The sequence below is a fragment of the Sebastes fasciatus genome, chromosome 5 (assembly GCF_043250625.1).
Source record: "Sebastes fasciatus isolate fSebFas1 chromosome 5, fSebFas1.pri, whole genome shotgun sequence".
Taxonomy (NCBI): domain Eukaryota; kingdom Metazoa; phylum Chordata; class Actinopteri; order Perciformes; family Sebastidae; genus Sebastes; species Sebastes fasciatus.
Genome location: NC_133799.1, coordinates 6923450 through 6950750, shown reverse-complemented (window position 1 = coordinate 6950750; position 27301 = coordinate 6923450). Strand labels below are relative to the sequence as shown.

At 37.8% G+C, this 27301-nt stretch overlaps 2 protein-coding genes across 5 annotated transcripts; both read left to right on the top strand.

Annotated features, from left to right (window-relative positions):
* On the top strand, nt 1-27301 carry LOC141767465 (uncharacterized). 4 transcript variants are annotated; one of them, XM_074634786.1, is made up of 8 exons: nt 11667-11899; nt 12100-12111; nt 24520-24774; nt 24872-25108; nt 25205-25324; nt 26146-26280; nt 26406-26564; nt 27093-27301. In XM_074634786.1, the coding sequence occupies exons 3-8, from the start codon at nt 24564-24566 to the stop codon at nt 27284-27286; spliced, it is 1056 nt and encodes a 351-aa protein (XP_074490887.1). In that variant the 5' UTR covers nt 11667-11899; nt 12100-12111; nt 24520-24563; the 3' UTR covers nt 27287-27301. The 4 variants fall into 4 exon arrangements, with proteins under 4 accessions (XP_074490884.1, XP_074490885.1, XP_074490886.1 ...); XM_074634783.1 differs by lacking the exons at nt 11667-11899; nt 12100-12111; nt 24520-24774; nt 24872-25108 and adding exons at nt 1-42; nt 186-440; nt 538-771; XM_074634784.1 differs by lacking the exons at nt 11667-11899; nt 12100-12111; nt 24520-24774; ... (1 more) ...; nt 25205-25324; nt 26146-26280 and adding exons at nt 1-42; nt 186-440; nt 538-771; nt 12930-13046; nt 13844-13978.
* Nucleotides 15569-17490, top strand: LOC141768396 (receptor-type tyrosine-protein phosphatase C-like). Its single transcript, XM_074636688.1, has 6 exons — nt 15569-15577; nt 15692-15946; nt 16049-16112; nt 16269-16383; nt 16632-16660; nt 17383-17490. Exons 1-6 carry the CDS (start codon nt 15569-15571, stop codon nt 17418-17420), a joined length of 510 nt encoding a protein of 169 aa, XP_074492789.1. The 3' UTR covers nt 17421-17490.

Genomic DNA, 27301 nt, shown 5'->3' with positions numbered 1-27301 from the left:
ATTTCATTTGAATGCGTTCTCCAGCCCCTCCACCTCCACAGTGTGAGTATCAGTATTATTTTACAAGATACAATACTTTCACTCACCTTAACAAACTATGAATTATATTGGTTTTCAACAGCTACATGAACAAACCGTGAGATTAAAACATGTCATCATTATAACTCTGTTGATTTTGTGTGCAGGTTCTTACAATGTCACACCCATCAAGTTCGGCTTCCTGATTGACATGATAATGAACTCTACCACTGGCGACTACACCATAACCCTTAATGAAGAAGGCCAAGCAAAATCCATCTATAACTTCAATCAAAGCCGCCACGTAATCGAACACCTGAAGCCCTGTACTGAATATGAGCATTCTGTGTTATTCATTGATGGCGCTGGCAAAGCAACACCCTGTAACGGCACTGAAAATGAAACCATGACATCTGGAATGAGTGAGTAAAAATAATTCATACTGTTGAATTTCATTTTAATTTAAGAAATGAGACAGACAGACAGATTTGTGCATTTCATTCCACTTGTGTGTTTCAGGTAAAGATGACATTAAAGATGTCAGCTGCATGCCTGGATATGTTTGTTACCAGAGTGACTGGAACATCAGCTCTTCACTATCAGCATCAAATAATGTTCCAGCTGAGCCGTGCAAAACTGATAATAAAATGTTCTGTATCAAACCTGGTTTCGATGACATTTGCACCGATTTAACTACAACCTTCCGTTCCGACTGTACGGCTTCCTTTGACGTCACCAAAAGCATCACTGTTGGTAGGTACAGTTGAGTCCTCGTGCACTTTGAATTACATGTGGTGTAGACCGTATTTCATCATGTTTATGAGTGTGCTGTTTTCTTTTTTCCACAGATTTCTTAAATGCGAGTGAAATAACTCAGATAGCTCCAACTGAACTTCCTGCACAAATAGACACAGAATTACCTCCAAACTGCACAGATCTCACCGTCGACTACACCTGTCAGGGTAAGTGGAAAGACTTTCTGTCACCAACATTATTAATGGATTTACATGGAAATAGGTGGAGACACTGTAGCAAGACTAACAGAAATGACAATGAAAATCAGTTTTACTTAAAGGACCAGTGTGTAACATTTTGGGGGATTTATAGCAGAAATATAATATTCATAATTAGAGTGCAAAACCGTGGTACCGCCAGCCGCCGTCTGACTTCCGTTGCTCCTAAAGTAGTGTTATTATGGTGAGGAGCGAGGCGAACGGCGTTACCACGTTTTACACTCGGCGGTTAACGTTACCACTCTTACAAAGGGAGGGGTGAGCGGAGGAGCACTCAGTAGGTTGCAATCTGCAACCACACAACTAGATGCCGCCAAATCCTACACACTGTACCTTTAAATGAATTTCCATTTGGTGTAAGAGGAAGTCGAGGTATTGCTTTATGCGCTCTGTGAATCAGCTCTGAATAGAATATTCTGTAATCTAATCTAAACCCAAAAGATAAGTGCTCATTGGCACCAAGGTAAAAATACCAGCTGTTGAATAAATGCTGTCATCCTTGTGTCTCCTCAGAGGATGGTAAACCCAGTAACACCAAGAAACTGTCTGAGCTGGAGCCCTTCACAGACTACAGCTGTACTGGTCAGATCAAGGAAAACAACGTCACCAAAAAAAACACAAATGCTGTCAAGTTCAGGATCGACTGTGGTACGTTAATATTCACTTTACCTCAGTGCAATGAGAGCAACAAGCTTGTATCATGAGATAAGTATGAAGAAAAAGAACGGCTCCAGGTATCAGTTCAGTGTTACAGATGTCTGATGTGTCCAACAGATATTACAATAATCTACACAAAGCAAAGTGCCACCAATACCGATAAGTCCATCGAGTTGAGTTGGATAACGATCAGTCAGAACTGTCCAGGTCTTCCTGATCTTGAGAAGTTTTCTTATGACTGCAGTTGTCTCTCTTCCTCCCATCAGAGTCCCATTGGTAAGTAAAAGTGTTTAGATAACTATTATTTTATTCATTTACAGGAATGCACTACTGGAAGTCTTTGGAGATCATTTGACTGGTCAGTTGACCTAAATAGTGAAATATACTGTTGACATTTTAATCAGTGCTCCATGCTAACACTTTAGCATGATGGTCGGTGTAAATAACCGGAGATGATATAACAAGTCACAGTTTGGTGAAGAAGATTCACAAAACTGACATGAAATATGATACAGAAATAACATTGAAAAGATACAAAAAATACATATTAGCTTCAATTGGCACGTATTACATTTCCCAGCCTGTTTGTCTAACAGCACAGAATGTATAGTAGAGCTTTAGCTTGCAGGAGCAGAGCTGGTGATCTACCAATGACACACGGATGATATTGATTGACTGATATCCATGTTCTTGTCACTTAATGGGTAACTTGAGAAACAAAACAACCTGCTGTTGTATATTGCCTTTATTCTGTCTTTGTTGTTATTCAGTTAAACACAACTTAACTAATGAAACTATGTCACAATTCCAGCTAACAAAGAGCGATCAGGAGGAACATGTCAGATTGCTGGACTGAAACCGTTCACCGACTACACCTGTAAAGTCCAACCCAAATACAACGACAGTGACGTTCATCAACCAACCATTACAGATAAACAGAAAACTAAGGCTGGAAGTAAGTGTATTTGAGAGAAGATTACAGTCAACACTTATGTGATGTAAAAATACAAAAAAAGTGTTTTTCACATATTGTTGAATATAAGTCAAGATCATACAGCGTTCAAACTGTTTCAGTATGTGAAAAAACTTGTGACGCACCGACTCTAAAAGGTCTTATATAGGAAATATAGTTACTAAATGAGTATTTGAATTTCAACACAAGATTTAATATAAATATTTATTGAATTATTATTTAAGCTAATTATAGTAATTATAATTTATCAATGCAATATGTTCTCTTCATTATCATAATATAAATTATGTAATTATCAGACTCTTTATCCTGTCTGTCTTTTTTAACAAATGACGTTAAATGCTGATAATGAGGCAGCCTATCATTCCCTACAGTACCAATACCAATATACACCCCTCACACAATTTAACAATAACATTACAGCTGTGTGGGACAAATGGAATTACTATTTTTTTTAATATTTTTTTTTCTAACTTTGAGTTTATAATAATCATTTTTCTTTGCTTTGCACATTTTGTCTTGTTATCGCTCCTGACAACCAATACAGCAACACACTAATGATGCTAATCAGTGTTAAAACGGCTGTTATAGCAAGCTAAAGTATTACTTTAACTGTGAGTAATCATAAAGTGTGTATCTAAAGGAAAATATGTTTGTTTTTTTCTCTCTCTCTTACAGGACCAGAAGATATACATGACCTGACAGTGATTGTTGTAGACCACAATGTGATAAGAGTCAAATGTGATTATAAAGGTAGAAATTTTAATGGACCTGAGAGGATATTCATTGCACGTCTTCACAATGCTGGTGTCCCCAAGGAGCTTAGAAACACAACATGCGACTTTGAATTCAAAGATCTGAGCTATTTAACGGAATACAATGTGGAGGTTTGTATAATCCCAGTTTTTGGTTTCACTAGATTATTATAACTTTATTCCTCATATTTTTTTTCAAATACTATAATTCCTGATTGAGAGTTTTTTTTGTGTTTCCAGGTGACTGCTTACAACGGAAGACATGAGAGCAATCCCAAGAAAAATGACCATATGACCACTTCCTGTATGTTTTAATTAGTACAATTTTCTCATTGTTCACTTAAATAATTTGACACATTTTGCTTTGACTGACAGTACACGATCCATTTCTATTCATTCTTAAACATAAATGCCACCACTTTGATATTCTTCTGTTATAACCATCATTTTACAGACAATGACAAATCTCTCATTGGTTGTCTGGTCAATTTCATCATCTTATCTGTGGCCTTGGGTGTGGCGGTCTACAAGATCTACGTTCTGAGGCGCAGGAAGTCCAGAAAGTAAAGATCATTTTACATCTCACCAGTTTGACTGTCACATTGTCTCTGAACAGTTGTTGTAGTTTAGTTTAATTTACAGAACAGGAACAGATGATGCAGTGGAACTCAATTCAATCAGGTTAATAGCAAATGTTCATAGTTTACTGTATGTCTTCAGTAGCTTTTTAATAGCCCATTGAAAAGTATATTATGTTATAATCTATAGATGTTGTTCCATAAAGCCAATCTTCACTTTTTTATCTCTGCAGTGACGTGATGATGCTTGAAACAACAACCAGTGAGTAGACTTTAGCTTTCTTTTCTTTTTTTTTTTACTACAATAGTCTTTGAGTATTGGTGCCTTCAGATGGGGTCGTGTTTACGAGATGAGTCCATATGAACACCCTCCTCATGCCATATTCATGACCTTGTAAGTGGAAAATTCCTGAAAGCTCAGAGTTCAAGAGTTGTGACGTGTTTGTTGACGTTGTCAGAAATGCCGGCGGTCATGGAAATTCATTTTTCAGTGCATAATAAGTTAATATATTGTAATTTTAGTCGTATATTGTTTTTCTTCATAATTTGGAATGAGGAAAATGTTGATATTCCCAACTGCCTCATCCTTTTCCTCTGTCATTATGCCTTTGCATTTACTGCATTATGTTACTTACTTTTTAGCTTGCTAAATTGTTAGCCTCTGTGGCTTCTGGACGCCGACAGTAATGTTAATATTGCCGTTGCTTGGCAGCGGTGTCCTCACGACTTATCCACTTGAACATCAAGCATACTTGTACGTGTACATACGTGTACTTCCCATGTTGTAAACACGAGTACACAAGTTTCATCTGAAGGCACCATACGTAACAAACAGTAATCACTTTCGGTGCAAAACAGTATTTCTGCATAACTACTTTAATCAAAACAACTTGTAGTTTTAAACTTGGACAAAATGCACTGTAGTTTGAGGAGTACCAAAAAATAACTTGCTCTTTTTATTATTTTTGTTTTGCTGCTAGTTTATGCTAATGTATCTCAATCTGAAGGCCATCATTAAGACACACGCCGATGATGAAGAAAGACCTGATGGAGCTGCCAACCAAATCATCATTACTCTTTATTTTGTTCTGTATATAGCAGGCTCTTTAATCTGCTTACATTGGCAATGGTCTGTTTAGGAGAAGATAAGATCAACTGATAATGCCTTGCGTGACAGAGCTCCAACGTCTTTTTTTAACTGGTTAACTGGTACATTCTTTTAGTTTTTTTAGATGTGCTCTTTCTAAGAAGTGGAATGTTTTTCTCAGTTAAATATGAATCTCAACGAGATGAGATTACACGACAAAATTTAAGGTTAAAAACAATTTATAATTTAAGACTGATGAAATAATATTACATAAAGTTTTAGATCCCAACCCTAAATGTGTCTTTGATCATCTTACAAATAGCTTTTTCTATATGTTCAAGTCAAAAGCAAACCAAGCATTCAGCGCTATGCCTTTAAAGCTATGAACAATTTACCAAACAGTATAATGTTAAACTGGCAGTATTTTAAAATATCCTTGTGTAGCATGGCTTTTATATTATCATGACCTGTGTTTTATTGTTCTGTTGAGATCATATAGTCCACTTATATATTTTTTTCTGACCAGTCGTACACATGCCAAACTACACCACCTAAAGAAAAGGAAAGTAACAGCAACAGTTAAGTCCTGCAGATGTAGTCAGATGGAATTGTTGAATTGCAGGCAATGAATGTTATAGGTGGTGTTTTTTTGTTTTTTTACAACTGCTGTTTTTCATATGTGTGTTTTTGAGGTATTACCTTAAATATTTGTATGACCTTTTATTACCCCTCATAATAAAAATATTATAATGGAACATAGTATCAGAGCTTGTAACTGTAAAACATCAATCTTTTCAGAATCAACACTTCCACCAATAAACAGTAAATATGGAAGTTATTCAAATGACAACCAAGTTTATAGTTAAAATTATATCGTCTGAGTTTTCCTTCACATACAGATGAGAGATGACTATCCCATGTAGCCACAAATATCCCATAATCCATTGTGCGTAGTGGTTAAATGGGGCATTCAGGTCATCCGCAAGTTCCAACAAGTCTGGGAATATCACAACATCATATTCACTAGGTATTTACAGTATGTTCAGATGGCCTATCACTGGAAAATACTGAATATCACATGGACTTATAGACCAATAAAAAGTCACTGCAGGATGCAACTAATGGAACCCAGACAAAACGTCCAGCGTTTGTCGTCAGTCTGGATAATGTTGTTCAACACTGTGTTACAGAAAAAAAATTTTAGTTATATGAATATACTTACCATTAAGCTGGCATTTTTTGCCAGTTGTCCATCAAAGTGAAATGTCCCAACTCTTGCTGTAAATTCAGGTAACATGAAACATATCCCCCTTTTCCCATTGATGTTGGTGAAAAGTACCACGAAGTTTAATACTTCCATTCAAATGACCTAACTGGTCCAGAACTGCAGGTGTGAAAATTGAACTGAATCATACTGACCGGCATTGGTAACGTTTGGCATTGCATAAACGTTACCAGCGTGTACTTTTTTATTATGATGAGATATGAAAGTCATTGAAACCTGCGAAGAACTCCAAGCACTCACTCTAATGTCCAAAAGAAATTTGAAAGCTTTATTGCATTTAGTTAGCATACAAGGTGTTTGTGATGAGGGTCTTTAATTTGACATGAAATGTTCAGAAAACAACCAAACTACCAAAACAATAAATATTATTTGCAATATTTGACTTTCTGGAAAACCAGAGGGCCTGTGGAAAAGTAAACTGAGCCGACGTAAAAGACGCAGGAGAGCACGGTCAGCATGTTACATAAAGACAAAAACGCTCACTACCAAGACATTGTCATTATCCTTAAAGTGACTTATAAACCTCCTAGTGAGGATATTTAAAAAAAAAAATTTAAAAAAAAAACTTGACTTTGCACCTCATATTGCACGTTCTTAACTAACAAGGTGACAATAAAAGCAAGATATATGCATTTGGTTCAATACATGTTATATCTTTTCTGGGGCGTTTTTATAACTGACTATGGTGCTTTGGCGTTGTGAAAGGGCATCAAGGTAAATGTCAAGCCAATACAAAAGCATCCGTATTTTGCGGTTAAATACTACCAATTTATTCAGGGAGTTCTGTATAGCATCAAAACTCAACATCTAAAAGGTGCTTTAAATACTAAAATGCTCCAGCTGAACGGCTGGCCTGCAAAAAAGCCCAGAGAAGCTCAGATTACAACACACACAGAGGAAGAGCGACTTCATTCTCTGCTCAGGTAGACATTACTCCTCTATATCTTTACATAGCAAATAGCTGTTTGCTGCTACGTTAATGGTCCGGATATCAAATTTAGCACCTTTAATGTACATTTTCGAGCTTTCACCGCAACAATGTAGGTAGCTAATGATGGCTAGCGTTAGCGACACAGCTATACAGTACATACAGCGTTGGCTATACAGCTTGCCATTTCAGGGCTACGGCACAACCTCAAGTGTCAAAATGCATTTGAAGTTCTGTAAACACGATTGTGTTTTTTTTCAAGTAATGCTATTTGACATGATATTATTTATAGTCCCCTCGGTTTTGGAAAACTACTTTAACTTACACATAGATTTTGATAATGAACTGCTGGTGGTTGGTCATGTCATATTGTCACATTGTCCAATAGCATGTGATGATCATCACACTATTACCCACATCCGACAAGAACCTTAACCACCCCTGCTTATCACCATTGAGCTGGAAATTAATGTTGATTGGTGCCAAATTTCATGCACATTATAAGAGCATACAAATAGTTGAAATCAATATTGGAGGGATAATTTGATATTTTCTGAATATTAGTATTGTACCCCTCAAAGTGTATTGTGATTACGCCCGAGTACAAGAGGCACACTTCCTGGAGGCATCAAAATGTTTGGAAAGATCACCAAACCTGTAGCTCTCCTCTTTCCTGCATTGGATATTTTGAAAAGTGCACTGAAGTTTTAAATGAGCAGAGCACTGAGCAAGTGTCTAAAATGTCACTATAGAGCCAGACAGAACAGGTGTCGATGTTTTCAACCGCCATGCTCCTTTTCAAACTTCAATCAGATGTGAGAATTACATTACTTTAGCACAATGACTAATTACTAGAAAGAGGAAATACAACTTCTTTATTACGGCTGGTCTCTGTGCTGCTCTGGGCTGAGATCATCGGCATGGCAACCTGACCAAATTTATTATTTCAAATAAAATGAAAACTGCAGAGGAATGGTCAACAGATAGTTAATGAATAGAAGCGTTTGGTATTCTTGTAGGCCTAAAAGGTTGTTAATGTTTTATTATTGAAGAATAATCATAGGCAAACCAATGGTGAGGGTTGAGGGGAACTAGTCAGAACACTGTGCCGAAACGTACGTATCTTGAAAATCAGATAACGTGGCAAGTTTACCACTTCCTTTTGTCATGTGAAACTCTTTCTTTATTACCCTGTATGCTGACTATACTGGTGTGTGGCAGTACACACCCTAACTCTTGGATATGGCAGGTCTCGGTGGTCTCAAGGTCCTGCTTCTCTGGGCCGGGATCATCGTTATGGCCAAATGTAAGTATCCATCTTCAATGTCTTTTTATTTGTTTCTTTTTTTCTATATACATGTAATGGCACTGTGGAAACAAAAAGGTGTTTCGTGAAGTCATGTCTTTGTATCTGTCATCCTTACGTCTTCAAAATGTAAAAAAATATATTTTTAACAATATAAAGCTAAGAAGGTTCCGATCAAATGAATGTCTTTGTTGTTGTAGCGTATGGTTTGTGCAGGTGATTGTTTATGACAAACATTTTTCATGCTCTTTACACTTTGTGTTTTTGAATATTGAAAATGTAATAACATTACTTTAGATTAGTATAGTTTTCAGTTCAACATTGCTCTGTTGAGATCCAACAGTCTCAAAACAGCACACCACTCCTCGCCAATAAAATCTATGAAACATTGGGCCTCATGCAGGAAGTGATATAAGAACAAAATTGCTCTTATTTTTTTCCCTTAATAGAAAATTAAGATAAAATATGAGACATTTAAGAGAATGTTGCTGCATGAGGCCCAATGAGGAAGATATTGTCTTCAAAATAAAAAACACATCTTTCCTGTAACCTTAAATTAATTATTTGCCGTTATTATTTCCCATTAGCAATTATATAATACAGTTTTCTTTAAAACAAACATTTACTTTTACATGAATGAAGAAGAGGTTAGAGAATAGCAGCACCTTCTTTGTAACAGAAATCTTCATGGGATTTATGTCTTATCTTGAGAAACACAAAATACTACACGTAGCACCTTGTATGTAAAGAACTTCCTATTTCCGATATTAATAATTTGTTAATATATAGGATGGAGTAGTCAACAGCTACATCACTTGTAGCTCAGTAGACGGTGTAGAGTCTAACAGCTGAAGAACAGGCTACAGGCATCATCTGGGCTTATAAGGTGCTTTAGAAATGGACTCATGAACATGTTTTCTTTTCAAACCTCAAAAAAATTAATTGTATTTTCTTGCCAATTGTGTAATTTGAAATATTACATCTTTCAGCATTCTGCTCAAACTTCTCAGACACCATTGTCCGCACATTCAAGAAAACATTTCCACAATCCACCAAACAGAAGATAAATCAGCAATAATGATAATCAACATAATTTTTCTGATTAATTTGCTCTGTGGTCACATCATTAGCTCTGAGACGAGTTTCACCACTAACCACAGTTTCCTGTATACATATAAAATGAACCATGGTTTAGTACTGCAGGAAACTCAAAGACAGGGCGTGTTGTAGGCGGCTGTACATTTCCAGTTGATGACTGAACACAACAGGTTCCATTAACAAGAGAGACAGAGTTGTACTCCAAATATTTGTAATTTCGTACAATGAGTATCTACAGAGTGTGCGTAAATCAGTAAAACAGAGGATTGTATTCAAAGATTACATATTACACTGATATACTGGATTTAATTGCAAAAACTCTTCCACAGTAACAAAACTAATTTCACTGACATTTCTGTGATGCATAAGACTGTTATTCATACAAGTATAGACAACAGTTAGTTACTAACACTAGCAGTGCTAACGAAAGGGTTACAAGAAGTTGAAAAATATACCTGATTCCATTTCCTCTATTCTAGCTGAAGAGTCCAGCTGAGCACATCCGGCTGAATACCGCCGTTCCTTCTCTGAATAGAAATTTGCTCTTGTCCAGTGCTACTATGTTTTTTAGCACCTCTTCGTTTCTTGTTAAAGCTAGAGTTGGTAAACTTGACAAACTAGCAAGAGTACTCTAGATTTTAAAAATTGTCCAACCGAAAAACCCAGCCCAGTGTTGCCAACCCTTTTCCAATGAAAGTAGCAGCACGAGCTCCATAAGACCCTGAATCCAGCGAGAAAGTCGCCAAGGCAGAGTGCATGTAGGTAGGTTTTTTTTTTTTTGTCAGAACATTTGATTTATTGATTGCTGTCAGGATGTAATGAGAATTTGAATAAAAATAACCAAAACAATGTTTTTGAAGAACATTACCAACCCGAGCTTTAAGGCCCTGACACACCAAGCTGTTGGTGCAGTTTTTGTCCGTTGGTGAGCGTCAGTCGGCCTAGTTTTTTCGGTGTGTCCCGCACCGTCGGCTCTAATCTGCCCTTGTTGGAGGTTTTTCGGCTGATTCAGCATGTTGAATCGGCGTCTGTGTCGTCGATGAGAAAAATCATTTTGATTGGCGGTTCAGCTAATCAGTGCACGAGAAGAGAAACAAGCATCAACAACAGAATGAAAGCCAACGAGTAAAGTCCAGAGGAAAAACACCGCAACAACAACCTTTTTGAATGACAAATACAGACTACCGCTGCCTGCTGGTGTGGAGAGTTATTTCAAAGTTTTATAATCAGATATAAAAGGGACTATTTGTAACTTTCAAAAATGCTCGTTAACAGCGACACCTGTGGCCGTGAAATCAACGAAAGTCAGCGTCGAGCTCATGCTTGTGCTCGCTCTAAATAGACATGAACGAGCATCGCTCAAAACAGTGAGGCGACACACGTCAGCTAAAACCACAATATCACTCTATATTTCAGCTGCTTGGCAGTAATGTTAGCTGACCAGACGAAGGTCTCTCCATGAATCACTGCTGATATTGTGTTGGCTTTTCCTGCCTCAGCGGAGGCTGAGGCAGCGGGGCTCCGCAGCTTGTCTCCCCTGCTCTCTCCACCCGCAGCCGGAGAGAACAGGGGAGACACCGCCACCCGGTCGGTAAAGAGACGACAACTTGCTGCAGAGCCCCGTCACTTTACAAGACACGGGAAACCTCTGTTGATCTGGAGGAGCTGCAGCATTTATTTCTGCTCAAACGTCCACTGTACATTTACTAGATATTCTCAGAGCTAAACTAACTCTTCTGCAGTGTGTAGTTACGCGCGTTCACGTCCAGAGGTGGAGCGAGTACGCGAGAACGCCCGCGCCCTGTGTGAGTGGAGGCGAGCAGGCAGCGGAGCTGAGGCTCCGGGCCCACGCGAGCGCGCATGTGTCCCGACCCGGTACATTTATACGCTTAAAAAGTTACAAACAGTCCCTTTAATATTTTGTTGTTTCCTTTTCTGATTTCATTTGAACGCCTTCTCCAGCCCCAGATACTGCTGGTATGTACATTATATCAGGTAAGACTATTGGCAGTACAGTATTTTTACTTGAAGGTGACCTCCAGCTCTCCATCTTACAGCCACCCTTGCTCCTCCTGCAAGCACCTCACCCTCACCTTTACCTACAGCCAGCAAGCCAATAGACTCTCAGACAAGCACCACTGACAACCAGACTCCACCTCCTATCACCACGCCCATCACCTCAGTGACTCCTACCACCGAAGGTTGGAATTTTTCTCCTTTACAAGCTCTCCATTTGTTCTTATAGAGGACTGTGTTATTCATACGAGTATAGACAACAGTCACTAGCACTGCTTAGAAATGGGTTAATACACTTGCTTCACTTGCAAGAGTTATTTCAAAGTTATATAATCATAATACTTTGTTGTTTCCTTTTCTGATTTCATTTGAATGCGTTCTCCAGCCCCTCCACAGTGTGAGTATCAGTATTATCTTACAAGATACAATACTTTCACTCACCTTAACAAACTATGAATTATATTGGTTTTCAGCAGCTACATGAACAAACCGTGAGATTAAAACATGTCATCATTATAACTCTGTTGATTTTGTGTGCAGGTTCTTACACCATCACACCCATCACGTTCGGCTTCCAGATTGACATGACGATGAACTTTACCACTGGCGACTACACCATTACCCTTAATGAAGAAGGCCAAGCAAAATCCATCTATAACTTCAATCAAAGCCGCCACGTAATCGAACACCTGAAGCCCTGTACTGAATATGAGCATTCTGTGGCATTCATTGATGCTGGCAAAGCAACACCCTGTAACCCTGAAAATGAAACCATGACATTTGGAATGAGTGAGTAAAAATAATTCATACTGTTGAATTTCATTTTAATTTAAGAAATGAGACAGACAGACAGATTTGTGCATTTCATTCCACTTGTGTGTTTCAGGTAAAGATGACATTAAAGAGGGCAGCTGCATGCCTGGATATGTTTGTTACCAGAGTGACTGGGACATCAGCTCTTCACTATCAGCATCAAATAATGTTCCAGCTGAGCCGTGCAAAACTGATAATAAAACGTTCTGTATCAAACCTGGTTTCGATGACATTTGCACCGATTTAACTACAACCTTCCATTCAAACTGTACGGCTTCCTTTAACGACACCAAAAGCATCACTGTTGCAGGTACAGTAGAGTCCTCGTGTACTTTGAATTACATGTGGTGTAGACCGTATTTCATCATGTTTAATGAGTGTGCTGTTTTCTTTTTTCCACAGATTTCTTAAATGCGAGTGAAATAACTCAGATAGCTCCAACTAAACTTCCTGTTAACAAAATAGAAACAGAATTACCTCCATACTGCACAGATCTCACTGTCGACTACACCTGTCAGGGTAAGTGGAAAGACTTTCTGTCACCAACATTATTAATGGATTTACATGGAAATAGGTGGAGACACTGTAGCAAGACTAACAGAAATGACAATGAAAATCAGTTTTACTTAAAGGACCAGTGTGTAACATTTTGGGGGATTTATAGCAGAAATATAATATTCATAATTATGTTTTCATTAGTGTATAATCACCTGAAACTAAGAGTTGTTGTGTTTTCATTAGCTTAAAATGAGTCCTTCATATCTACATAGGGAGCGGGTCCTCTTCACAGAGTCGGCCATGTTGCTCCGCCATGTTTCTACAGTAGCACAGAACGGACAAACCAAACACTGGTTCTAGAGAGAGACTTTCAGGTTTTGATGTTACCTTAAGGCCACTGTAGTTCTCCAACACGCTTGTGAATCTGTGGTAACGTGAGCCGCAGAGTGCAAAACCGTGGTACCGCCAGCCGCCGTCTGACTTCCGTTGCTCCTAAAGTATTGTTATTATGGTGAGGAGCGAGGTGAACGGCGTTACCACGTTTTACACTCGGCGGTTAACGTTACCACTCTTACAAAGGGAGGGGTGAGCGGAGGAGTACTCAGTAGGTTGCAATCTGCAACCACACAACTAGATGACGCCAAATCCTACACACTGTACCTTTAAATGAATATCCATTTGGTGTAAGAGGAAGTCGAGGTATTGCTCTGAATAGAATATTCTGTAATCTAATCTAAACCCAAAAGATAAGTGCTCATTGGCACCAAGGTAAAAATACCAGTTGTTGAATAAATGCCGTCATCCTTGTGTCTCCTCAGAGGACGGTAAACCCAGTAACCCCAAGAACCTGACTGAGCTGGAGCCCTTCACAGACTACAGCTGTACTGGTCAGATCAAGGACGACAACGTCGCCATAAAAAACACAAATGCTGTCAAATTCAAGATCGACTGTGGTACGTTAATATTCACTTTACCTCAGTGCAATGAGAGCAACAAGCTTGTATCATGAGATAAGTATGAAGAAAAAGAACGGCTCCAGGTATCAGTTCAGTGTTACAGATGTCTGATGTGTCCAACAGATATTACAATAATCTACACAAAGCAAAGTGCCACCGATAAGTCCATCGAGTTGAGTTGGAGAACGATCAGTCAGAACTGTCCAGGTCTTCTTGATCTTGAGAAGTTTTCTTATGACTGCAATTGTGGCTCTTCCTCCCATCAGAGTCCCATTGGTAAGTACAAGTGTTTAGTTAACTCTATTATTTTATTCATTTACAGGAATGCACTACTGGAAGTCTTTGGAGATCATTTTACTGGTCAGTTGACCTAAATAGTGAAATATACTGCTGACATTTGAATCAGTGCTCCATGCTAACACTTTAGCATGATGGTCGGTGTAAATAACCGGAGATGATATAACAAGTCACAGTTTGGTGAAGAAGATTCACAAAACTGACATGAAAATATGATACAGAAATAACATTGAAAAGATACAAAAAATACATATTAGCTTCAATTGGCACGTATTACATTTCCCAGCCTGTTTGTCTAATAGCACAGATGTATAGTAGAGCTTTAGCTTGCAGGAGCAGAGCTGGTGATCTACCAATGACACATGGATGATATTGATTGACTGATATCCATGTTCTTGTCACTTTATGGGTAATTTGAGAAACAAAACAATCTGCTGTTGTATATTGCCGTTATTCTGTCTTTGTTGTTATTCAGTTAAACACAACTTAACTAATGAAACTATGTCGCAGTTCCAGCTCACAAAGTGGGATCAGAAGGAAGATGTCTGATTGCTGGACTGAAACCGTTCACCGACTACACCTGTAAAGTCCAGCCCAAATACAACGACATGAACGTTCATCAACCAACTGAAGTTAAACAGAGAACTAAGGCTGGAAGTAAGTGTCTTTTAGAGAAGATTACAGTCAACACTTATGTGATACAAAATACAAAAAAAGTGTTTTTCACATATTGTTGAATATAAGTCAACTGTCAACTGTGTGGCAGTAAATGTCTTTCTGAAACACCGTCTCAAGATCATACAGCGTTCAAACTGTTTCAGTATGTGAAAAAACTTGTGACGCACCGACTCTAAAAGGTCTTATATAATTAATATAGTTACTAAATGAGTATTTGAATTTCAACACAAGATTTACTATAAGTAATTATTGAATTATTATTTAAGCTAATTATAGTAATTATAATTCTCAATGCAATATGTTCTCTTCATTATCATAATATAAATGAGGTAATTGAGGTAAAGTGGTTAATCTCTGTGTTAATCTCTGTTACTAGAAATCTACCAGCTTCAGTCAGATCTGACCTGACTTTAAGTAATGATTTGAAAAAGACAACAACTTTGAAATGGAATAAAATTTGTACGTAATGTTATTCCATTTACTTCGCTTGATTCCTTCTTTAACACCTACAGTTTCTAATTTATAGCTTTATTTATAAAATGTTATACAGTGAAGTCCAACCTACAGACCCCTCACACAATTTAACAATAACATAACAGCTGTGTGGGACAAATGGAATTTGTCTTTTTATCACTCTTCACAACCAATACAGCAACACACTAATGATGCTAATCAGTGTTAAAACGGCTGTTATAGCAAGCTAAAGTATCACTTTAACTGTGAGTAATCATAAAGTGTGTATCTAAAGGAAAATATGTTGTTTTTCTTCTCTCTCTTACAGCACCAGAAGATATACATGACCTGACAGTGGATGTTTTAGACCACAATGTGATTAGAGTAACATGTGATTATAAAGGTAGAAATCATAATGGACCTGAGAAGAAATTCATTGCACGTCTTCACAATGCTGGTGTCACCAAGGAGCTTAAAAACAAAACATGCGACTTTGACTTCAAAGATCTGAGCTATTTAACGGAATACAATCTGGAGGTTTGTATAATCCCAGTTTTTGGTTTCACTAGATTATTATAACTTTATTCCTCATATTTTTTTCAAATGCTATAATTCCTGATTGAGTTTTTTTGTTTCCAGGTGACTGCTTACAACGGAGAACATGAGAGCAAACCCAAGAAAAAAGACGGCGTGACCACTTCCTGTATGATTTAATTAGTGCCACAAATTTCCTCACATTGTTCACTTAAATAATTTGACACATTTTGCTTTGACTGACATTACACGATCCCTTTCTATTCATTCTTAAACATAAATGCCACCACTTTGATATTCTTCTGTTATAACCATCATTTCACAGACAATGACAAAGCTCTCATTGGTTGTCTGGTCGCTTTCATCATCATCATCATATCTGTGGCCTTGGGTGTGGCGGTCTACAAGATCTACGTTCTGAGGCGCAGGAAGTCCAGAAAGTAAAGATCATTTTACATCTCACCAGTTTGACTGTCACATTGTCTCTGAACAGTTGTTGTAGTTTAGTTTAATTTACAGAACAGGAACAGATGTTGCAGTGGAACTCAATTCAATCAGGTTAATAGCAAATGTTCATAGTTTACTGTATGTCTTCAGTAGCTTTTTAATAGCCCATTGAAAAGTATATTATGTTTTAATCTATAAATGTTGTTCCATAAAGCCAATCTTCACTTTTTTATCTCTACAGTGACGTGATGATGCTTGAACCAACAGCCAGTGAGTAGACTTTAGCTTTCTTTCTTTTTTACTACAATAGTCTTTGAGTATTGGTGCCTTCAGATGGGGTCGTGTTCACCGTGTTTACGAGATGAGTCCATATGAACACCCTCCTCATGCCATATTCACGACCTCATGGACCTCAGTGGAAAATTCCTGAAAGCTCAGAGTTCAAGAGTTGTGACGTGTTCGTTGATCTCGTCAGAAATGCCGGCGGTCATGGAAATTCATTTTTCAGTGCATAATAAGTTAATATATTGTAATTTTAGTCGTATATTGTTTTTCTTCATAATTTGGAATGAGGAAAATGTTGATATTCCCAACTGCCTCATCCTTTTCCTCTGTCATTATGCCTCTGCATTTACTGCATTATGTTACCTACTTGCTAGCTTGCTAAATTGTTAGCCTCTGTGGCTTCTGGACGCCGACAGTAACGTTAATATTGCCGTTGCTTGGCAGCGGTGTCCTCACGACTAAACCACTTGAACGCCAAGCATACTTGTACGTGTACATACGTGTACTTCCCATGTTGTAAACACGAGTACACAAGTTTCATTTGAAGGCACCATACGTAACAAACAGTAATCACTTTCGGTGCAAAATGGTATTTCTGCATAACTACTTTAATCAAAACAACTTGTAGTTTTAAACTTGGACAAAATGCACTGTAGTTTGAGGAGTACCAAAAAATAACTTGCACTTTTTGTTATTTTTGCTGCTAGTTTATGTCAATGTACCTCGATCTGAAGGCCATCATTAAGACACACGCCGATGATGAAGAAAGACCTGATGGAGCTGCCAACCAAATCATCATTACTCTTTATTTTGTTCTGTATATAGCAGGCTCTTTAATCTGCTTACATTGGCAATGATCTGTTTAGGAGAAGATAAGATAAACTGATAATGCCTTGCGTGACAGAGCTCCAATGTCCTTTTTTTAACTGGTTAACTGGTACATTCTTTTAGTTTTTTTAGATGTGCTCTTTCTAAGAAGTGGAATGTTTTTCTCAGTTAAATTTTAATCTCAACGAGATGAGATTACACGACAAAATTAAAGGTTAAAAACAATTTATAACTTAAGACTGATGAAATAATATTACATAAAGTTTTAGATCCCAACCCTAAATATGTCTTTGATCATCTTACAAACACCGCTTTCTTTATGCTCAAGTCAAAAGCAAACCAAGCATTCAGCGCTATGCCTGTAAAGCTATAAACAATTTACCAAACAGTATAATGTTAAACTGGCAGTATTTTAAAATATCCTTGTGTAGCATGGCTTTTATATAATCATGACCTGTGTTTTATTGTTCTGTTGAGATAATATAGTCCACTTATATATTTTTTTCTGACCAGTTGTACACATGCCAAACTACACCACCTAAAGAAAAGGAAAGTATCAGCAACAGTTAAGTCCTGCAGATGTAGTCAGATGGAAGTGTTGAATTGCAGGCAATGAGTGAATGTTATAGGTGGTGTTTTTTTGTTTTTTTACAACTGCTGTTTTTCATATGTGTGTTTTTGAGGTATTACCTTTAATATTTGTATGACCTATTATTACCCTTCATAATAAAAATATTAAAGTGGAACATAGTATCAGAGCTTGTAACTGTAAAACATCAATCTTTTGTCTTATTTTGTCACTTTTTCAGAATCAACACTTCCACCAATAAACAGTAAATATGGAAGTTATTCAAATGACATTTAAGTTTATAGTTAAAATTATATCGTCTGAGTTTTCCACCACATACAGATGAGAGATGACTATCCCATGTAGCCACAAATATCCCATAATCCATTGTACGTAGTGGTTAAATGGTGCATTCAGGTCATCAGGTCAACATCATATTCACTAGGTATTTACAGTATGTTCAGATGGCCTTCTATCACTGGAAAATACTGAATATCACATGAACTTATAGACCAATAAAAAGTCACTGCAGGATGCAACTAATGGAATCCAGACAAAACTTCCAGCATTTGTCATCAGTCTGGATAATGTTGTTCATCACTGTGTTACAGAAAACAAATGTTAGTTATATGAATATACTTACCATTAAGCTGGCATCTTTTGCCAGTTGTCCATCAAAGTGAAATGTCCCAACTCTTGCTGTAAATTCAGGTAACATGAAACATGTCCCCCCTTTACCAGCGTGTACTTTTTTATTATGATGAGATATGAAAGTCTTTGAAACCTGGTAAGAGCTCCAAGCACTCACTCTAATGTCCAAAAGAAATTTGAAAGCTTTATTGCATTTAGTTAGCATACAAGGTGTTTGTGATGAAGGTCTTTAATTTGACATGAAATGTTCAGAAAACAACCAAACTACCAAAACAATAAATATTATTTGCAATATTTGACTTTCTGGAAAACCCAGAGGGCCTGTGGAAAAGTAAACTGAGCCGACGTAAAAGACGCAGGAGAGCACGGTCAACATGTTACATAAAGACAAAAACGTTCACTACCAAGACATTGCCATTATCCTTAAAGTGACTTATAAACCTCCTAGTGAGGATATAAAAAAAAAGAAAACATATTGCATGTTCTTAACTAACAAGGTGACAATAAAAGCAAGATATATGCATTTAGTTCAATACATGTTATATCTTTTCTGGGGCGTTTTTATAACTGACTATGGTGCTTTGGCGTTGTGAAAGGGCATCAAGGTAAATGTCAAGCCAATACAAAAGCATCCGTATTTTGCGGTTAAATACTACCAATTTATTCAGGGAGTTCTGTATAGCATTAAAACTCAACATCTAAAAGGTGCTTTAAATACTAAAATGCTCCAGCTGAACGGCTGGCCTGCAACAAAGCCCAGAGAAGCTCAGATTACAACACACACAGAGGAAGAGCGACTTCATTCTCTGCTCAGGTAGACATTGCTCCTCTATATCTTTACATAGCAAATAGTTGTTTGCTGCTACATTAATGCTCCGGATATCAAATTTAATGCACCTTTAATGTACTTTTTCGAGCTTTCACCTCAACAATGTAGGTAGCTAATGATGGCTAGCGTTAGCGACACAGCTATACAGTACATACAGCGTTGGCTATACGGTTTGCCATTACAGGGCTACGGCACAACCTCAAGTGTCAAAATGCATTTGAAGTTCTGTAAACAAGATTGTGTTTCCAAGTAATGTTATTTGACATGATATTATTTAAAGTCCCCTCGGTTTTGGAAAAACTGCTTTAATTTACTCATAGATTTTGATAATGAACTGCTGGTGGTTGGTCATGTCATATTGTCACATTGTCTAATGGCATGTGATGATCATCACACTATTACCCACATCTGACAAGAACCTTAATGTTGATTGGTGCCAAATTTCATGCACATTATAAGAGCATAAAAATAGGTGAAATCAATATTGGAGGAATAATTTGATATTTTCTGAATATTAGTATTGTACCCCTCAAAGTGTATTGTGATTACGCCCGAGTATAAGAGGCACACTTCCTGGAGGCATCAAAATGTTTGGAAAGATCACCAAACCTGTAGCTCTCCTCTTTCCTGCATTGGATATTTTGAAAAGTGCACTGAAGTTTTAAATGATCAGAGCACTGAGCAAGTGTCTAAAATGTCACTATAGAGCCAGACAGAACAGGTGTCGATGTTTTCAACTGCCATGCTCCTTTATAAACTTCAATCAGATGTGAGAATTACATTACTTTAGCACAATGTCTAATTACTAGAAAGAGGAAATACAACTTCTTTATTAAGGCTGGTCTCTGTGCTGCTCTGGGCTGAGATCATCGGCATGGCAACCTGACTAAATTTATTATTTCAAATAAAATAAAAACTGCAGAGGAATGGTCAACAGATAGTTAATGAATAGAAGCTTTTGGTATTCTTGTAGGCCTGAAAGGTTGTTAATGTTTTATTATTGAATAATAATCATAGGTGAACCAATGGTGAGGGTTGAGGGGAACTAGTCAGAACACTGTGCGAAACGTACGTATCTTGAAAGTCAGACAACGTGGTAAGTTTACCACTTCCTTTTTGTCATGTGAAACTCTTTCTTGATAAACCCTGTATGCTGACTATACGGTATGGTGTGTGGCAGTACACACCCTAACTCTTGGATATGGCAGGTCTCGGTGGTCTCAAGGTCCTGCTGCTCTGGGCTGCGATCATCGTTATGGCCAAATGTAAGTATCCATCTTCAATGTCTTTTTATTTAATTTGTTTCTTTTTTTCTATATACATATATATAATGGCACTGTGGAAACAAAAAGGTGTTTCGTGAAGTCATGTCTTTGTATCTGTCATCCTTACATCTTCAAAATGTAAAAAAAATATATATATTGAACAATATAAAGCTAAGAAGGTTCCGAACAAATGAATGTCTTGGTTGTTGTAGCGTATGGTTTGTGCAGGTTGGATTGTTTATATAACAAACATTTTTCATGCTCTTTACACTTTGTGTTTTTGAATATTGAAAATGTAATAACATTACTTTAGATTAGTATAGTTTTCAGTTCAACATTGCTCTGTTGAGATCCAATAGTCACAAAACAGCACACCACTCCTCGCCAATAAAATCTATGAAACATAGGGCCTCATGCAGGAAGTGATATAAGAACAACATTTCTCTTATTTTTGTTTGTATCCACAATTTCTAATTAATTTGTTAGTTCCCATTGATTTCTGGGATTCATGTTTTCTTATTTTTGCTCTTCTCTTAGATAAGAGACAAGAAAACATCTTGTTTTCACAGTTCACAAATTGTTTGTCCAACGCAAGGAAACACAGGTTTTAAATTTGAAGAACATAAAAAAAAAATGCATGGATATTATTTAATCAAATTTAGATTATTATATGTTTTTGAGTAATTATAATGATTGGATTATTAAATTTGTGGGCTAAAGAAATTCTATTGGTCCATTGATTCGAATTAAGATTATAAAAAGTAAACCCTTGATGATATTGCATGCGTTCAGCTTCTGAATGGCTTACATACTGCTCTTTGATGCTTTTTGATTTTCCTGTAATGCCAGTACTGATGCTCTGGAAAAATCACATGTTGGCATTGTTTCAATGTATTTAACAGAACCTCGATTTCACTACCGCTGAAGCTCTTCTTCTTGCAACCCTTATTTGGTGCTATCTCTGCAGTTCTTGGGCTCATGGCACAACACCTGCCCTTATATAGTGTTCAGGGGGCGTTACCTATGCTAATAATAAAAAATCAGCCACACGTCTCAAATTTATGATCAAGTGGGATTCATCATTAAGCACACCGGGGAAAGAGCAGATTTGGATGGTTAAGAACGTTTCGAACGTTTTGGTGTTTGGTGACTTCTCTTATTTTTTCCCTTAATAGAAAGTTAAGATAAAATATAAGAGACATTTAAGAGAATGTTGCTGCATGAGGCCCAATGAGTAAGATATTGTCTTCAATTAAAAAACACATCTTTCCTGTAACCTTAAATTAATTATTTACGGTATTTCTCATTATCAATTATATAATGCAGTTTTCTTTAAAACAAACATTTACTTTTACATGAATGAAGAAGAGGTTAGAGAATAGCAGCAATGTTTTTGTAACAAAAAGCTTCATGGGATTTATGTCTTATCTTGAGAAACACAAAATACTACACGTAGCACCTTGTATGTAAAGAATTTCCTATTTCCGATATTAATAATTTGTTAATATATAGGATGGAGTAGTCAACAGCTACATCACTTGTAGCTCAGTAGACGGTGTAGAGTCTAACAGCTGAAGAACAGACTACAGGCATCATCTGTACTTACAAGGTGCTTTAGACATGGACTCATGAACATGTATTCTTTTCAAACCTCAACAAAATTAATTGTATTTTCTTGCCAATTGTGTAATTTGAAATATTACATCTTTCAGCATTCTGCTCAAACTTCTCGGACACCAGATTGTCCGTACATTCAAGAAAACATTTCTACAATCCACCAACCAGAAGATAAATCAGCAATAATGATAATCAACATCATTTTTCAGATTAACTTGCTATGTGGTCACATCAGTAGCTCTGAGACGAGTTTCATCACTAACCAGAGTTTCCTGTATATAAAATGAACCATGGTTTAGTACTGCAGGAAACTCAAAGACAGGGCGTGTGGTAGGCGGCTGTACATTTCCAGTTGATGACTGAACACAACAGGTTCCATTAACAAGAGAGACAGGGTCGTACTCCAAATATTTGTAATTTCGTACAATGAGTATCTACAGAGTGTGTGTAAATCAGTAAAACAGAGGATTGTATTCAAAGATTACATATTACACTGATATACTTGACTTAATTGCAAAAACTCTTCCACAGTATCAAACCTAATTTCACTGACATTTCTGTGATGCACAAGACTGTTATTCATACAAGTATAGACAACAGTTAGTTACTAACACTAGCAGTGCTAACGAAAGGGTTACAAGAAGTTGAAAAATATACCTGATTCCATTTCCTCTATTCTAGCTGAAGAGTCCAGCTGAGCACATCCGGCTGAATACCGCCGTTCCTTCTCTGAATAGAAATTTGCTCTTGTCCAGTGCTACTATGGTTTTTAGCACCTCTTCGTTTCTTGTTAAAGCTAGGGTTGGTAAACTTGACAAACTAGCAAGAGTACTCTAGATTTTAAAAATTGTCCAACCGAAAAACCCAGCCCAGTGTTGCCAACCCTTTTCCAATGAAAGTAGCAGCACGAGCTCCATAAGACCCTGAATCCAGCGAGAAAGTCGCCAAGGCAGAGTGCATGTAGGTTGGTTTTTTGGAGGGGTTTCTTTTGTCAGAGCATTTGATTTATTGATTGCTGTCAGGATGTAATGAGAATTTGAATAAAAATAACCAAAAAAATGTTTTTGAAGAACATCACCAACCCGAGCTTTAACACACCAAGCTGAAGGTCGGCCGTCGGACAGTTTTCGTCCGTTGGTGAACGTCCGTCGGCCTAGTTTTTTCGGTGTGTCCCGCACCGTCGGCTCTAATCTGCCCTTGTTGGAGGTTTTTCGGCTGATTCAGCATGTTGAATCGGCGTCGGTGTCGTCGGTGAGAGAAATCATTCTGATTGGCGGTTCAGCTAATCAGTGCAAGAGAAGAGAAACAGACATCAACAACAGAAAGAAAGCCAACGAGTAAAGTCAAGAGGAAAAACACAGCAACAACAACCTTTTTGAATGACAAATACAGACTACCGCTGCCTGCTGGTGTGGAGAGTTATTTCAAAGTTTTATAATCAGATATAAAAGGGACTATTTGTAACTTTCAAAAATGCTCGTTAACAGCGACACCTGTGGCCGTGAAATCAACGAAAGTCAGCGTCGAGCTCGCGCTTGCTCGCTCTAAATAGACATGAACGAGCATCGCTCAAAACGGTGAGGGGACACACGTCAGCTAAAACCACAATATCACTCTATATTTCAGCTGCTTGGCAGTAATGTTAGCTGACCAGACGAAGGTCTCTCCATGAATCAATGCTGATATTGTGTTGGCTTTTCCTGCCTCAGCGGAGGCTGAGGCAGCGGGGCTCCGCAGCTTGTCTACCCTGCTTTCTCCGCCCGCAGCAGGAGAGAACAGGGGAGACACCGACACCCGGTCGGTAAAGAGACGACAACTCGCTGAGGAGCCCCGTCACTTTACAAGACACGGGAAACTTGTTGAAGTTGTATAATCATAATATTTTGTTGTTTCTTTTTCTGATTTCATTTGAATGCGTTCTCCAGCCCCTCCACCTCCACAGTGTGAGTATCAGTATTATTTTACAAGATACAATACTTTCACTCACCTTAACAAACTATGAATTATATTGGTTTTCAACAGCTACATGAACAAACCGTGAGATTAAAAGATGTCATCATTATAACTCTATTGATTTTGTGTGCAGGTTCTTACAATGTCACACCCATCACGTTTGGCTTCCGGATTGACATGATAATGAACTCTACCACTGGCGACTACACCATAACCCTTAATGAAGAAGGCCAAGCAAAATCCATCTATAACTTCAATCAAAGCCGCCACGTAATCGAACACCTGAAGCCCTGTACTGAATATGAGCATTCTGTGTTATTCATTGATGGCGCTGGCAAAGCAACACCCTGTGACGGCACTGAAAATAAAACTATGACATCTGGAATGAGTGAGTAAAAATAATTCATACTGTTGAATTTCATTTTAATTTAAGAAATGAGACAGACAGACAGATTTGTGCATTTCATTCCACTTGTGTGTTTCAGGTAAAGATGACATTAAAGATGTCGACTACATGTCTGGATATGTTTGTTACCAGAGTGACTGGGACATCAGCTCTTCACTATCAGCATCAAATAATGTTCCAGCTGAGCCGTGCAAAACTGATAATAAAACATTCTGTATCAAACCTGGTTACGATGATATTTGCACCGATAAAACTACAACCTTCCATTCAGAAAACTGTACGGATTCCTTTGACGTCACCAAAAGCATCACTGTTGGTAGGTACAGTAGAGTCCTCGTGTACTTTGAATTACATGTGGTGTAGACCGTATTTCATCATGTTTAATGTGTGTGCTGTTTTCTTTTTTCCACAGAGTTCTTAAATGTGAGTGAAATAACTCAGACAGCTCCAACTGAACTTCCTGCAAAAATAGACACAGAATTACCTAAACTACCAAACTGCAAAGATCTCACCGTCGACTACACCTGTCAGGGTAAGTGGAAAGACTTTCTGTCACCAACATTATTAATGGATTTACATGGAAATAGGTGGAGACACTGTAGTAAAACTAACAGAAATGACAATGAAAATCAGTTTTACTTAAAGGACCAGTGTGTAACATTTTGGGGGATTTATAGCAGAAATATAATATTCACAATTATGTTTTCATTATTGTATAATCACCTGAAACTAAGAGTTGTTGTGTTTTCATTAGCTTAGAATGAGTCCTTCATATCTACATAGGGAGCGGGTCCTCTTCACAGAGTCGGGCATGTTGCTCCGCCGTGTTTCTACAGTAGCACAGAACGGACAAACCAAACACTGGTTCTAGAGAGAGACTTTCAGGTTTTGACGTTACCTTAAGGCCACTGTAGTTCTCCAACACGCTTGTGAATCTGTGGTAACGTGAGCCGCAGAGTCCAAAACCGTGGTACCGCCAGCCGCCGTCTGACTTCCGTTGCTCCTAAAGTAGTGTTATTATGGTGAGGAGCGAGGCGAACGGCGTTACCACGTTTTACACTCGGCAGCTCACATTACCGCACTCTTACAAAGGGAGGGGTGAGCGGAGGAGCACTCAGTTGGTTGCAATCTGCAACCACACAACTAGATGTCGCCAAATCCTACACACTGTACCTTTAAATGAATTTCCATTTGGTGTAAGAGGAAGTCGAGGTATTGCTTTATGCGCTCTGTGAATCAGCTCTGAATAGAATACTCTGTAATCTAATCTAAACCCAAAAGATAAGTGCTCATTGGCACCAAGGTAAAAATACCAGCTGTTGAATAAATGCTGTCATCCTTGTGTCTCCTCAGAGGAGGGTAAACCCAGTAACACCAAGAACCTGACTGAGCTGGAGCCCTTCACAGACTACAGCTGTACTGGTCAGATCAAGGAAAACAACGTCACCATAAAAAACATAACTGCTGTCAAGTTCAAGATCGACTGTGGTACGTTATTATTCACTTTACCTCAGTGCAATAAGAGCAACAAGCTTGTATCCTGAGATAAGTATGAAGAAAAGAACGGCTCCAGGTATCAGTTCAGTGTTACAGATGTCTGATGTGTCCAACAGATATTACAATAAACCCAGTACAAAGTGCCACCAATACCGATACCTCCATCGAGTTGAGTTGGATAACGATCAGTCAGAACTGTCCAGGTCTTCCTGATCTTGAGAAGTTTTCTTATGACTGCAGTTGTGACCCTCCTCCCTCCCATCAGAGTCCCATTGGTAAGTACAAGTGTTTAGATAACTATTATTTAATTCATTTTACAGGAATGCACTACTGGAAGTCTTTGGAGATCATTTTACTGGTCAGTTGACCTAAATAGTGAAATATACTGCTGACATTTGAATCAGTGCTCCATGCTAACACTTTAGCATGATGGTCGGTGTAAATAACCAGAGATGATATAACATGTCAGTTTGGTGAAGAAGATTCACCAAACTGACATGAAATATGATACAGAAATAACATTGAAAAGATACAAAAAATACATATTAGCTTCAATTGGCACGTATTACATTTCCCAGCCTGTTTGTCTAACAGCACAGAATGTATAGTAGAGCTTTAGCTTGCAGGAGCAGAGCTGGTGATCTACCAATGACACATGGATGATATTGATTGACTGATATCCATGTTCTTGTCACTTAATGGGTAACTTCAGAAACAAAACAATCTGCTGTTGTATATTGCCTTTATTCTGTCTTTGTTGTTATTCAGTTAAACACAACCTAACTAATGAAACTATGTCGCAGTTCCAGCTAAGAAAGTGGGATCAGAAAGAAGATGTCAGATTGTTGGACTGAAACCGTTCACCTACTACACCTGTAAAGTCCAACCCAAATACAACGACATGAACGTTCCTCAACCAGCTACAGCTGAACAGGAAACTAAGGCTGGAAGTAAGTGTCTTTTAGAGAAGATTACAGTCAACACTTATGTGATATAAAAATACAAAAAAAGT

Coding starts and splice junctions, on each gene's coding strand:
- LOC141767465 (XM_074634783.1), top strand. CDS start 12: ATGCGTTCTCCAGCCCCTCCACCTCCACAGT. Junction 43..185: donor AGCCCCTCCACCTCCACAGT/GTGAGTATCAGT, acceptor TTTTGTGTGCAG/GTTCTTACAATGTCACACCC. Junction 772..25,204: donor CACCAAAAGCATCACTGTTG/GTAGGTACAGTT, acceptor TTTTTTCCACAG/AGTTCTTAAATGTGAGTGAA.
- LOC141768396 (XM_074636688.1), top strand. Junction 15,947..16,048: donor TAACGGAATACAATCTGGAG/GTTTGTATAATC, acceptor TTTTGTTTCCAG/GTGACTGCTTACAACGGAGA. Junction 16,113..16,268: donor AGACGGCGTGACCACTTCCT/GTATGATTTAAT, acceptor ATCATTTCACAG/ACAATGACAAAGCTCTCATT.